The sequence below is a fragment of the Myotis daubentonii genome, chromosome 17, assembly GCF_963259705.1.
Source record: "Myotis daubentonii chromosome 17, mMyoDau2.1, whole genome shotgun sequence".
Lineage (NCBI taxonomy): Eukaryota > Metazoa > Chordata > Mammalia > Chiroptera > Vespertilionidae > Myotis > Myotis daubentonii.
The window spans coordinates 51,932,465-51,945,887 of NC_081856.1; the positions used below are offsets into that span (position 1 = coordinate 51,932,465).

General features: G+C 51.0%; 2 protein-coding genes across 4 annotated transcripts in view; both read left to right on the forward strand.

The window, feature by feature from the left end:
* CCN4 (cellular communication network factor 4) overlaps positions 1 to 13,423 on the forward strand; it is a 967,918-nt gene that overhangs the window by 742,760 nt on the left and 211,735 nt on the right. The window lies entirely within an intron of this gene.
* The window catches only part of KHDRBS3 (KH RNA binding domain containing, signal transduction associated 3), a 103,571-nt gene that overhangs the window by 45,563 nt on the left and 44,585 nt on the right, over positions 1 to 13,423 (forward strand). For all 3 annotated transcript variants that reach the window (XR_009449611.1, XM_059672354.1, XM_059672353.1), the window contains one exon: positions 5,377 to 5,495. Coding sequence is in view for 2 of the 3 variants with exons in the window: in XM_059672353.1 (XP_059528336.1) it covers positions 5,377 to 5,495 (119 nt within the window). In the remaining variant the exon portion in view is untranslated. The remainder of the gene's footprint in view (positions 1 to 5,376; positions 5,496 to 13,423) is intronic.

Genomic DNA, 13,423 nt, shown 5'->3' on the forward strand with positions numbered 1-13,423 from the left:
GTGATCGGTCGTCGATGGATGAGAGGAGAGAGGCTTTGAGTCAGGCACCCAGCCCTCTACTTGGGGGACCATCGTCAGCAAAGTCACCTCGTAATCACCTGATGACTTCCGGTGCAGTCCAGGCTCCAGCCCGGCTTCCCCTCCTGCCCGTACTTTGCTGTGTGATAGTCCACGTGGCAGCCTCGCATGGGGACTCTTGGATGGAAAGCAGGCACCAGAGCCTCTTTCTGGGGAGTCCCCCCTCCACCAAAGGCAGGACTGGGGGCTGCTGTTGTTTTCCCGGGTCCTCTTCCTCCCGTCTCCTGTGTCAGGAGGCCTGTGGGGGTGCGCAGGTCTGGGCACCCCCTCCCGCTACCCACCCTGGGGAGGTCACCGGCGGGAGGCCGGTAGGAGGGGGCAGTGAGACCAGGGTGTGCGTTCTTGTTCTCTTGGCTCCCTGTCTGTGGAAGGCTAACCCCCTGTCCTGGCCATATAGTCTGTCTGTCTGTCTCTGCCTGTCCCCCACTCCTGCCCCTTCATGCTTCATGCCTCGGGCAGCACCTCTGGTCTGTGCTGCTACTGTTTTAGGCATCCACACGTGAACATACATGCGGGCCTTTAAGGAAACCCCCCTTGGACGGCCCAGTGTGAACAGTGTGTGGTGGAGACCAGTGTCTTTCCCGATCAGAACATCGTTTCCTGAGCTTGTGACGTGGCCGCGCGCTCTCCCCGAAGGGCTGCGCCCTCGCTCACGTCCCCGGATCCGTGGACTCGGAGAGGCTTCGGCGTGTGCTAATGAAGACACGGCCGTGGGTGACGCTGCGCGTGGCGTGTCTCGTCCCGCCCAGCCCGGTGTCTGCAGGGAACAGTCGTAGAAGCAGAGCGGCCGAGACACAGGGAGCATTCCCCTCTGCATGTGCTCGATCCCGTGCGCGGGTTCCAGCGGTTTCAGTGGAAATGTGTGCACTCGGCTTTACGGCTGGTATTGGAACCTAAACTCCCTTACGTGCAAGACGATGGGCTGCCGTTCGGCGGGCGGGCGCATTGTGATAACGTCGGCGGGCGGGCCGCAGAGCTGCATGGCCGTGGCTTAGGAGGCCCCGTGCCAGGCGAGGCCGGAGCACAGGAGGTGCTGGAAGTGACTTCATTTCCGGGCTGGCAGAAATTCGGAGTCCGTGGTCTGGAAACCATTTCAATCCCCTACGGCAGTGGTCGGCAAACTGCGGCTCGTGAGCCACATGGGCTCTTTGGCCCCTTGAGTATGGCCCTTCCACAAAATACCGACTTCTGCGCATGGGCCACGGAGTTTCAGTCGCACTGTATGTGTGCGCCCGCACGTGGTATTTTGTGGAAGAGCCACACTCGGGGCCTAAGAGCCGCATGTGGCTCGCGAGCCGCGGTTTGCCAACCACGGCCCTACGTGATCTAAAACCTAGCCACTCAGTTGCTTCCTATTCCTGAGCTGGGGGCGGGGGTGGCATCGGGGTAGTAAGCTGTCTGGTGACAAATTGGATCTTGTCTGTGGTTGCCTTGCCTTTCACTGGCCACGGTGGAAGGAGCAGAGGGGGCACACCCACCTGGGTGAGCCCCCCCGTTCCGCAGGGAAGGTCAGAGTGGTGGGGGCAGAAATAGGGGCTGGCGCACAAGATTTCATCGGCCCTGGGTACAGACCCCCACTTTTTGGCCTTGTGTCTTACTGGGATTCATGGGCTCACCATCCCCAGTCAGGTAGCGAATACACAGTGGCCGCCGGACCTGGGCCTAAAGGATGGACGCTGTGACTCTGCTGGAGGGCACAGGGGCCTTGCAGGAACCGAGCTGTGGGCCTCCAAGGAGGGCCTGCTTCTTCAGTCCCTGTGGGGGGTGGCAGCCCCTGGGCCCGAAAACCCACCTGCTCTCTTACTAGGACCCCAGGCTTCAACATTTTTAAAAAGTAAATCTTAACCAGTGAAATGTGTATTTCCACATAATCAAACTTCCTTAAGGTAACAACGTATTTTATTTAGCAAGGTGTGGTTTGCAAAGTTGGCTATTTATCAAGAAGGGAAATCAGGTTTTTTAAAATATGTGTTTTCTTTTTTTTATTGTTTAAATTTTTACATATGTCTCCTTTCCCCCCAATTGACCCGCCATTCCCACCCCAGCCATTCCCATCCAGGGCAAGTCCCCACCGCCAGCCCCAGTGTCTGTGTCCATTGGTTATGCTAATGTGCATGCATACAAGTCCTTGGGTTGCTCTCTAACCGCCCCCCCCCCCCCCACACACACTTCCCCTGCATTTGTCTCTGGATCTATTCTTGTTCCTCAAATTATGTTGATCATTATATCCCACATATGAGTGGGATCTTGTGGCTTATTTCGCTTAGCATAATGCTCTCCAGTTCCATCCGTGCTGTTGCAGATCATGTATTTTCTTTTCATTTTCCTCTTTAAAATCATAGGCATATCTCAAACTTTAATGTAATCTATGGTAAAATACCTATTTTCCCCCTAATTTTTTAACCTTACCTTTATGACTTTGCATGTTACTTCAAATGGTAAATGCCAGCCGGTGCGAGGAGTAACATTCTGCGTTCTGATTATGGAATTGAATATCAAATTGTGCATGTGTTCTAAGTTCTCAATAACCCTGAATTGCTTTGTTATTTGAAAACAGGTCGCGAAATCTGCTTTGACAAGCACACGCACATTAAGGCTTCTTTCTTTTTTTCTCGGGAGTTTCACTGTACCAGATTTTGTTGACCCTTCTAACTATGCTAAAGGTATTTCCAGAAGCTGCCCCCACTCTGGTTTTTAAGGGTTTTTATGGCGTTTCCATCACGTGGGCATGACTGACTGCATCCGTGTCCACCGAGGCCTGAACTCAGCCTCTCGCTCTGCTCCTCCTCCGGCGGTGCCAGGGGTGCCAGGCGCTGAGGGTTCAGCCTGCTAGTCACCGGGCTGGCGTTTCTGGCAACCGGGCCCCCTCCCTCCAGGACCCACCTCCTGAGCATGAACTCACGTGTGCCTGACGGGTTTGCTGTGAGGAGCAGAAGGCACTCCCAGCCCAGGGAATCCCAAGGGTTGTCGGAGCTCTGTGCCAGGAACTGGGCGCAAAGACCACATATGAATGTTTCATGACATCCCACCCGTTTCTACTCTGCGTTGCTAAAGAGACAACGGTTCTGACGCTTGTTAAAATGGTCAGGAAGACGTGGCTCAGCCCTCCTCCCGGAGCAGGAGGGATCAGGCTCAGCTCTGATACAGCAGGGACAGGCCGGGTGCAGAGCTGATGAGCAGAGTGAGGGGTCAGGGCGTGGGAAGTTACTAAGAGAAGGACATCGAGGTCCCCCGGGCCCGTCAGCGGTGACGGAAGCCTCCCGCTTCACACACGTTTCCCACTGGCGCGAAGGTGCTATGGAAAGCGTAGTTCCTGTCCGACAGGACATAGGGTAACGGTGGGAGAGACTGTAGCGGCATGCTGCATTACAGCCTGACACACCTGGGGACAGATGCCACCTTTGCCATTTCTTACAGCAAAGTGACCTTTCTGAACTTCCTGGTTGTCATCTCCTGGGAGGATTGAATTGTGTCAGGAACGTGACATCGAATTCCTAAATATTCCCAGCTCCACAAGCAAAACATAAATATCTGTGCCCCTTTGTACAACTGATGCCATCTTTGGTACCTTCTCTCTGCTTAAAGGTCCTCTTCTTTGAACCGTCCACCAAGGGGAAATGAATCAGGAGGCTCTGGCTAGAAATTAATGATATTCATTCAAGGGTTTTAGGGTTTGCAAATCAGAAACACAACTCCAAGAAGTTTGGAGTCCTCCAAAGGAGAAAGAAAAGCTGAGTGTTTATAGCAGAACGTACATGCCTGAGGTCCGGTCCTCCGCCATGACCGTCTTACAGATGCCCGCGGCCTGGATGATGACTGTCAAGGGTCTGGAGATGTGAACATTCTTTCCTGAGTCCTTCGGGGGCTAATCAGAGGTTTATCCATAGGATTTACATGGATGTTCATATGTAGATACATATGTCTACACATGCATGTATGTGTATGTGTACATGCACATTATATCTACAGGCGTAACTAGAGTTCACAAGGTGCAGCTCTCAGGCTACTTAGAACAAGGGTAGAGTCATCTCCCGCGCCTCTAGCAGCTCAACCACAGTGACTCCCTTGTATTTCTTCACCGATTTCCTCAGAGCCTGGGCACCTTGCCATCAGCCTGTGGAGGAATAGGCCCACGTGCACATCCATTCAGCAGTCGTCCAGGCACCTACTGTGTGCCTCTTGCACAGCCAAGTGCCATATGCAATAACTCGAGGAAACTATACTGACGTTTTCCAGGATCTGGAACGTGCACATAGTAGGTGCTTAGTCCTGGATGTCTGTTGCATGAAGAAACAGATGTTACCTAAGAGAAATGTAGGTTCCGCTGGGAGAGCATCTTAGTCAGCGGAGGCTCCTGTAACAGACTCCCACACACGGGCTGGCCTGTAGGCAGCTGAAAACTATTTCTCACGGATCGGAGGCTGCGCGTTCTTAGGTGAACACACCTGCAGGTGTGGTGTCAGGTGGGGGCCCGTCCAGGTTCATAGATGGCAGTCTTCCGGCTGTGTCCTCACAGGGGGCACTAATTTCATTCATGAGGGCTCCACCCTCATGACCTATCACCTCTCAAAGGCCCCACCTCCAAATCCCATAATATTTGGGGGGGTTGGGATCTCTGTAGATGAATTTGGGGGGCTGGGGGGGGGACACACTGTCTGCAGCAGGGAGCTCCAGTACAGCCATGTGTGAGGTGCTTTGTGAGTGGAAGGGCGGGAGGGAGCGATTCTCCCACTCCTGCTGCCCCGCGAGGAAAGGGCCGGAGGCGCATGAAGAGTGGCAGCCCACGCGGCTGGATCTGGAAGGAGATACTAGTATGTGTGGAACTGAAATCGTGCAGCAAATGGCATCACAGGGAGAGAGAAGAGCGTTAGCAAAGACGGGGGCCTGTCCTTGATCTTGTCCCTGGGGAGGAGGGGAGAGTTGCTTGGGGGGCGACTGACAGGTTGTCTGGGGCTTTGAAGGCACCTGAAGAACCAGTGCTTGAGGGGAGGGGCCTGGGAGAGCCAGGCAGGGCCCCGACCAGGGCTGTCAGCACTTGGTAACCCGGACCCACAATCCTTCCTGGCTCCTCGCTGCCATTTGCTCAGCCTTCCTCTTGGGTTCCAGAAGGTCCATTAGCACGGGCAATGGAGATCTGCTCGCTAGGGCCGAGTTCCCACGGTGCCGGCGATGAATGATTGATAAGACGTACCGTCTGCTAGTCCGCATTTCTGCATTTGCCACCACAGAGCCGCCGAGAACTCCCGGCCCCTGGAGTTCCAAGTCACACGCTTCATGGTTATCTTTTTTCCTCCACAGAAATAGAAAAGTTTCAGAAAGGAGAAGGAAAGGACGAAGAGAAGTACATTGATGTGGTGATTAATAAGAACATGAAGCTGGGACAGAAAGTGTTAATTCCCGTAAAACAGTTCCCTAAGGTAAGACAGTGAGGCCACCGCAGGCGTGCGAGCTTCCGCCAGGGAGCTGCGTTTCTGTTCTGTTTGGTATTTTCCGTGGGGTCGTTCCCTTAGCACAGCCCCCTCCCCCCCACCCCCAATACGCACAGACTTTCACATGCGATCAGGAACTTAGCGACTCCGTCTTCACTGTTTGAGGGATGGAGCCCTAAAAAGCATGCTTACGGGCACTCTGGCGATGTGACTGGACGGTTTAGTTAACTTCGTTCTACTTTAGTTTCTTTATTTGTAAGATGAGCGTTGGATTAGGAATGAAATTAGGAGGTTTAGCACATAAATGTTCAAAATACTGTTTATTCTAGCTATCCATTCTATAGAAAAGGGTCTGTTTTTCATTCATGCAAGTATTATTCTGTGCTATTAGGTGCTTTAAAGTTTGTATCTAATTCTAAAATCTGGGTCTTCTTAGATTTGGCCCAAATTGATACTGTTTTTACTTGTTTTTCTCTCTTTTGTGAGTCCATGTACACGATTCCCACACACTTTGGTAGATCTCAGTAGCTGGTTTCTTTGGATTGCTGAATACTAATCTGTTACCTGAGTCTGCCACACGCTATCCATTTGCCTGGGCCGTTTTCAGCGTGGGTTATTATAAATCAAATTGCACACACATTTTCATAGAAATCACTTTGTGACCATATGTTTTCATTTATTTTGAGTAAATGCTTAGGCATTTCATGGCTGTGCATTTAGTTTTACAAGAAATTGCCATACTCCTCCCCTCCCCCCCACAAAGTGGCTGTACCCTGTGACATCTCCGGGGCAGTGCACACAATTGTGACTGCTCCAGGTCTGCGTCAACTTTTGATGTTATCAGTCGCTTCAGTTTCAGCCAGGGGTGCTAGTGGCATTCCTTGTGGTGTTAATTTGCATTTTCCTGATGAGTAACAATTTTGTGTGCTTGTTCATGTATTTATTGGCTGTTTGTTTATCTCCTGTTGTGAAGTATCTTTTTAGATTTTTGGTCTATTTCTAAATGGGAAGGATGCCTTCTTACCATTGAATTGTAGAAGCTTTTTATATATCCTGGACACATACCTGTTAGACATGGGATTTGTGAACACTTGGGCCAGTCCGTGACTTGTCTGCTGTCTTCTTAGTGGAGTCTTGTGAGAAGCAGATGTTTTCGATTTTGACGACGTCTGATGTATCAGGATTTCCTTTTCTGATGGTTACCTTTTACCAGTTAAGAAATCTTTGCCCAGCTCAAGGAAATGTTAAAGTCCTTTGCTAAATATAAAGATAATCTCCTGTATTTCCTCGTAGCTTTTACTTTTAGGCCTATGATGCATCTGACATTCATTTTTGTGTATGGTGTGAGATAGAGGGTCAAAATTCATTTTTTTCTTCATACAGATATTCAGTTTTTCAGTCCGATTTGTTGAAAGATGTTTCCTTCCCAATGACTGTGCATCTCTGACGAGAGCCAGATGACTGTGGAAGTGAGGGTCTGTTGTCACACTTTCTTCTTATGGATCCTAATGCTACTACCCTACTGTCTTCATTACGGCAGCTTTTTTATAGTAAGACATCAAGTTAGGTCATGTAGTCCCTTCAACGTTGTCCTTCCTTCTCAGGATTTCTTGGCTATAGATCCTTGGCAATTTTATGTAAGTTAAATAAGTATTGTATGAATTGTCCCAAAACATTCTGTAGGGATTATGATTGCAGTTGCATTGAATCTGTTGATCAGGTTAGGGAGATTTGACATCTTAAAAATACAGAGACTGCCGTTCCTTGATCATGGTATATCTTTTCCATTTATTTAGGTGTTTATTTTCTATCAATAGCATTTTATACTTTTCAGGATAAAGGGATTATTTGTCTTTTGCTAAACTTGTTCCTAAAAGTTTTATGTTTTGACACTTGTAAAATGGATATTTAAAATTCTTTTCCTTTTTTTTTTTTTTTGCTTCTAATTAAAATTTTATATATTAACCTTGTATGCTGCTACCTTGCTAACTCACTCGTTAATTCTAGTAAGTTGCTTTATAATTCTTTAGGATATGCTATGTACATAAGTATATCATCTGTATAAACAGATTACTTCTTCTTTTCCAGTTTGTGTGCTCTTTATGGATTTAGCTTGCTTTATTGTATTGGCTAGCATCTCTAGTATAATATTTGAATACAAGTGGGAAGATTAGGCATTCTTCCCTTATCCCAATCAATGTAGGAAACATTCAGTATGTTACCATTAAGAATGGCAACAGCCATAGGTTGTTATTAGATGACCTTTATGAGGTACAGGAAGCTCCTTCTACTTCAGTTTTGCTGAGAGGTTTGATCCAGATGAGGCGGTGAATGTTTTTGAATGCCATTTCTGCATCGGTTGAAACGAACACAGGATGGTACTCCTTTGAATTTTCCACATGGTGAATTTTATTGATTGAGTTGTTTGAATTAAACCAACTTTGCATTCCTTGGTTAAACCTTACCTAGGAATGACAGATTATCCTTTTATGTATTGTTGGATTTTATCCATGGAATTGGGGGCTCCTCAGCTCTGCCTCTTGTCTTTCCTAGTGTTCCTCCCGACATCTCAACGCTGTAGTTGCCTGAAACCTTGCTGTTGAGGCCGAACATTGTAAAATCAGTGAATTCGCCCAGGCCATCCCCTTTTCCCAAGTCTGACTCTCTTCCAGAATTTTCTGGTTTCTGATGGTTCTCCACGGGCTTCAGATAGTTGGTTTTTATAATTTGTTCAGAGCTTGAGAGTTCATAGTTACTATCTCTAGACGTCATCCTGCTAGGAGTTCAGTCAGACTTACAGAACCTTTTCAGTCAACTCTGTTGGGACCCTCTCATTGAGTCATTACAACCTGAAGCTTGGCTCCTGGAAACCTTCATAAAATGATAACCATACCCAACAGCCTCTGTGTGCTTGATGTGCGGCAGATAGACAATCATATCGCTGTCCGTCTTCAGATAGTTCAGAGCCTACTAGCTAATCAGTCTACAATTAATACTCCGCTGTGTGTGAGTGAGCACATGGTGCGTAGCCTAGTAGACGCTGAATCTACAATTAATACTCCGTTGTGTATGAGTGAGCACGTGGTGCATATTCTAGTAGATGATGAATCTATAATTAATACGCTGTTGTGTATGAGTAAGTGCATGAAGTAAAGGATATGAAATAAAATCTCCAACATCGTTTTGCGATGTCAGCTTTGATGGGAGCAGGGGAAGACAGATGGTCATTTCTGTGTCTAACGGAGAGCAGCATCCACTGCAAGTATTTCTAATGTGAGAAGCAGGCTGCTCAGAAACCCACTGCTCTCAGATGCCGAAGGAGTCATCTCTGCTGAGCATGTTGAGCGTGTGGGTTTCAGGCGCCAGCCGGTGTAAAGGCTAATGGTGCACTTCCACCAGTTCTCAGAAAAGGCGTTCCTGCTGGTGCCAGGCAACAGACTGGGTGGGGGGGGGGGAGTGGGAGGCTGGTGGGGCGTGGCCCTCTGGCCCGGCGGTGGGCACAGGGCGGCTTGATGTGGACTCGATGCTGACCCTACACTTTCAGCTTCAGAGGCGAGAGAGAAATGCTGTGTGTGAAACTCCATCTACTGAGATGATCTTCCATTCATGGAATGCTTTCTCTTTTCTTTTGTTTTTTAATCCTCACCCGAGGATATTTTTCCTTTGAATTTTTAGAGCCAGTGGAAGAGAGAGGGAAAGACAGAAACATCGAAACACAACAATTGGTTGCCTCCTGCACGAGCCCTGATCAGGGCCCAGGTGGGGGAGGAGTCTGCAACCGAGGTACATGCCCATGACCGGAATTGAAACCGGGACCCTTCAGTCCCCAGGCCGACGCTCTACCCACTGAGCCACACTGGCCAGGGCCCTTTCTCTTCTCTTCATGCACCACTGTCCACACTCATGCAACAGCTCCCCCTTGAGCACCAGCCTTAGTGCTCAGACCTGACGTACGTGCACTCTCCCGAGCGACATGTCTAAGCTGGTCAGGCCTGACCTCAGAGGAAGCACTGTTTTAGGGTTGGGGGGCAGGTGGGCTTCTCGGGGTGTTTCATGATTTGGGGGGGCAGGTGGGCTTCTCAGGGTGTTTCATGATTGGGGGGCAGGTGGGCTTCTCGGGGTGTTTCATTATTGGGGTAGGTGGGTTTCTCGGGGTGTTTCATGATGGGGCAGGTGGGCTTCTCGGGGTGTTTCATGATTGGGGCGGGGAACAGGTGGGCTTCTCCAGGTGTTTCATGATTGGGGGTGGGGAACAGGTGGGCTTCTCCAGGTGTTTCATGATTGGGGGGAGCAGGTGGGCTTCTCGGGGTGTTCCATGTTGTGACATATCACTGGCTTAGATCTCTTGAAGGCCACTGGACTGATAATTTTGGCTCTGAGCCCCGAGGGCCACCAGGTCGGATCTGCTGAGCACTGTGCAACTGTAGTGACACTAGACAGGAAGTGTGAACAAACGTGGGCCCTCCTGGACCCAGCTGTGGCCTCTGTCCAAACCAGGCATTGACACATAACTACATGAAACGAGGGACACGTAACACACAGTCACATAGTTACAGGGGGGAGGGGGACAGGTCCAGGAGCCACTGTGTGGGGCACGGCTCCGCCTGCGGACACCTCCCCGTGGGGAGCTCAGCCTCCCAGTGCGCCATGGCCACAGTGGCCGCGGACCTGCCTTTCTTGGTGAGCCCGGCCCGCTCCCGGGTTTGTTATTTCTGTGGATGACAGATCGCCCGTGTACCTCAGCGCCCAGAACCCACTGCGCAGGGGTTTTTTAAAATTTGTTTTCTAATTGATTTCAGAGAGAAAGGGAGAGGGAAAGAGAGAGAGAAGCATCAATGATGACAGAGATTATTGGTCCGCTCCCCTGTCCCGCTGCCGATGGAGCCCACAACCCTGGCATGTGCCCTGCCCGGGAGTGGAACCGTGACCTCCTGGTTCATAGGTTAATGCTCAACCCCTGAGCCACTGTTTTTTTAACTTAGCGTCTCCTCCTTTACCTCCTCCCCTCCATTCTTAAAATGCCATGGCGTATATATTTTGTTGTTTCTGCTCCTGAATTACCATCCATCTCTCTCTCTACCCTGACAGCCTCCTTCCAGACCCACTTCCGGTCTTCATTTTCAGCTCCTTCTCTCTGCTCTCCACATCCCAGGCCGGCGGCAGTCTGCACTTCTCTGGATTAGCCATTTCAAAGTCATTACATAGATGTTTTATTTGTTTTGCCATCGACCCCTCTCCGCCCCACAAGAAGGTACTCCAGCTGTGAGCGAACAGAGATAGCAGGGACACGCGGAGGGGTAGCTCAGGCCGCTCCTCGCGTGGGCCCCGTGGGTGTGAATTTTGCCCGTGTCGCCTCCTGGAGGCGTCACTGCACGCCCGCTCATGCTCAGCGTTGCTGGTATCTCATTGAACTGGGCCGCTTACCGTTGAGAAGTGGATAGTAGGTTAAATTACCATCAACGGAGCAGCACCACAACCAGCAATGCTTAGAGATTTGTGGTTGGAAACTTAATAAATTTAAATGAGCCTTTTTACTCCTAGGTTTAATATGTGGCAATAATTTCTGCAGCAAACAAAATCCATAAAAACCAGGTTGACTAGTGCCATTTGATTTGGGGGTAAAATCAGCTTTAGTTCCCCAATTATTTATTGAGAAGCCCTTCCTCATGTGGGAAAAATGATGAATCAAATACGGGTCCTAATTACTCTCACAGGATTTACACGGCACCTGGAGAAACAGTACATGTCACTGAGTCATTCAAGGTAAAAACGGAATTAACACGAGAGGCGAGGGACTCCATGCAGAGTTAAGGGTGTGAGGGAGGGTTATTTCTGGGGAAAGAATTACAGGTGGAATTAAATTTAGTCCGGGCTGTGAACACGCAGAGGTGGGGCGAGGCGGGGAGCAGAGTAATTACTGGGCTGGGACGATTTAATTATGGGGAGTTGTCGATTGTAGCATTCAGGATGGCATTAAGACGTGCCACTGGCCCAGCCGGCATGGCTCAGTGGTTGAGCGGCAACCTATGAACCAGGAGGTCAGGGTTCAATTCCCAGTCAGGGCACATGCCCGGGTTGTGGGCTGTATCCCCAGTGGAGGGCATGCAGGAGGCAGCCAATCAATGATTCTCTCTCATCATTGATGTTTCTTTCTCTCTCTCCTTCTTCCTTCATCTCTGAAATCAATTAAAAGGAATATCCTATGTAATAAAGAGGTAATATGCAAATTGACCATCATGCCCTCACAAGATGGCTGCCCATGACCAGGCCAGCAGTGGGGTTAGTGAGGGATGACCAAATGACTGAACAAGCAGGCTGCGTGGGAACGACCAGTCTGGCGGGGGTGGGGGCAGTTGGGGGTGACCGGGCCAGCAGGGGGGCTAGTTAGGGTGACCAATCCAGCAGCGGGGGACAGTTGGGGGTGACCAGGCCAGCAGGGGGACAGTTGAGGGTGATCAGGCCAGCAGGGGTGGGCAGTTGGGGGCAACCAGGCAGGCAGGCAGGTGAGAGATTAGGAGCCAGTGGTCCAGGATTGTGAGAAGGATGTCCGACTGCCGGTTTAGGCCCAATCCCCGGGACCGGGCCCAAACTGTCAGTCGGACATCCCCCGAGGGGTCCCAGATTGGAGAGGGTGCAAGCTAGGCTGAGGGGACCCCCCCCCCCCATGCACGAATTTCATGCTCTGGGCCTCTAATATATATGTAGCCATGGCTCAGTCGCTGGTTTTCTGATCCTGGGCCAGTGGGGCTGCATGGAAAGGAGGTGGCACATGCCTATGTTGGCTGCAGGTTTGGGTTTAGGTTGGGGGTATGTGCCTGTGTTGGCTGCAGGCTGGGGTTTAGGTTGTGGGGATGTGCCTGTGTTGGCTGCAGGCTGGGGTTTAGGTTGTGGGGATGTGCCTGTGTTGGCTGCAGGCTGGGGTTTAGGTTGTGGGGATGTGCCTGTGTTGGCTGCAGGCTGGGGTTTAGGTTGGGGGGATGTGCCTGTGTTGGCTGCAGGCTGGGGTTTAGGTTGGGGGGATGTGCCTGTGTTGGCTGCAGGCTGGGGTTTAGGTTGTGGGGATGTGCCTGTGTTGGCTGCAGGCTGGGGTTTAGGTTGGGGGGATGTGCCTGTGTTGGCTGCAGGCTGGGGTTTAGGTTGGGGGGATGTGCCTGTGTTGGCTGCAGGCTGGGGTTTAGGTTGTGGGGATGTGCCTGTGTTGGCTGCAGGCTGGGGTTTAGGTTGGGGTATGTGCCTGTGTTGGCTGCAGGCTGGGGTTTAGGTTGGGGGGATGTGCCTGTGTTGGCTGCAGGCTGGGGTTTAGGTTGGGGGGATGTGCCTGTGTTGGCTGCAGGCTGGGGTTTAGGTTGGGGGGATGTGCCTGTGTTGGCTGCAGGCTGGGGTTTAGGTTGGGGGGATGTGCCTGTGTTGGCTGCAGGCTGGGGTTTAGGTTGTGGGGATGTGCCTGTGTTGGCTGCAGGCTGGGGTTTAGGTTGGGGTATGTGCCTGTGTTGGCTGCAGGCTGGGGTTTAGGTTGTGGGGATGTGCCTGTGTTGGCTGCAGGCTGGGGTTTAGGTTGGGGTATGTGCCTGTGTTGGCTGCAGGCTGGGGTTTAGGTTGGGGGGATGTGCCTGTGTTGGCTGCAGGCTGGGGTTTAGGTTGTGGGGATGTGCCTGTGTTGGCTGCAGGCTGGGGTTTAGGTTGGGGTATGTGCCTGTGTTGGCTGCAGGCTGGGGTTTAGGTTGGGGTATGTGCCTGTGTTGGCTGCAGGCTGGGGTTTAGGTTGGGGTATGTGCCTGTGTTGGCTGCAGGCTGGGGTTTAGGTTGGGGTATGTGCCTGTGTTGGCTGCAGGCTGGGGTTTAGGTTGGGGTATGTGCCTGTGTTGGCTGCAGGCTGGGGTTTAGGTTGGGGTATGTGCCTGTGTTGGCTGCAGGCT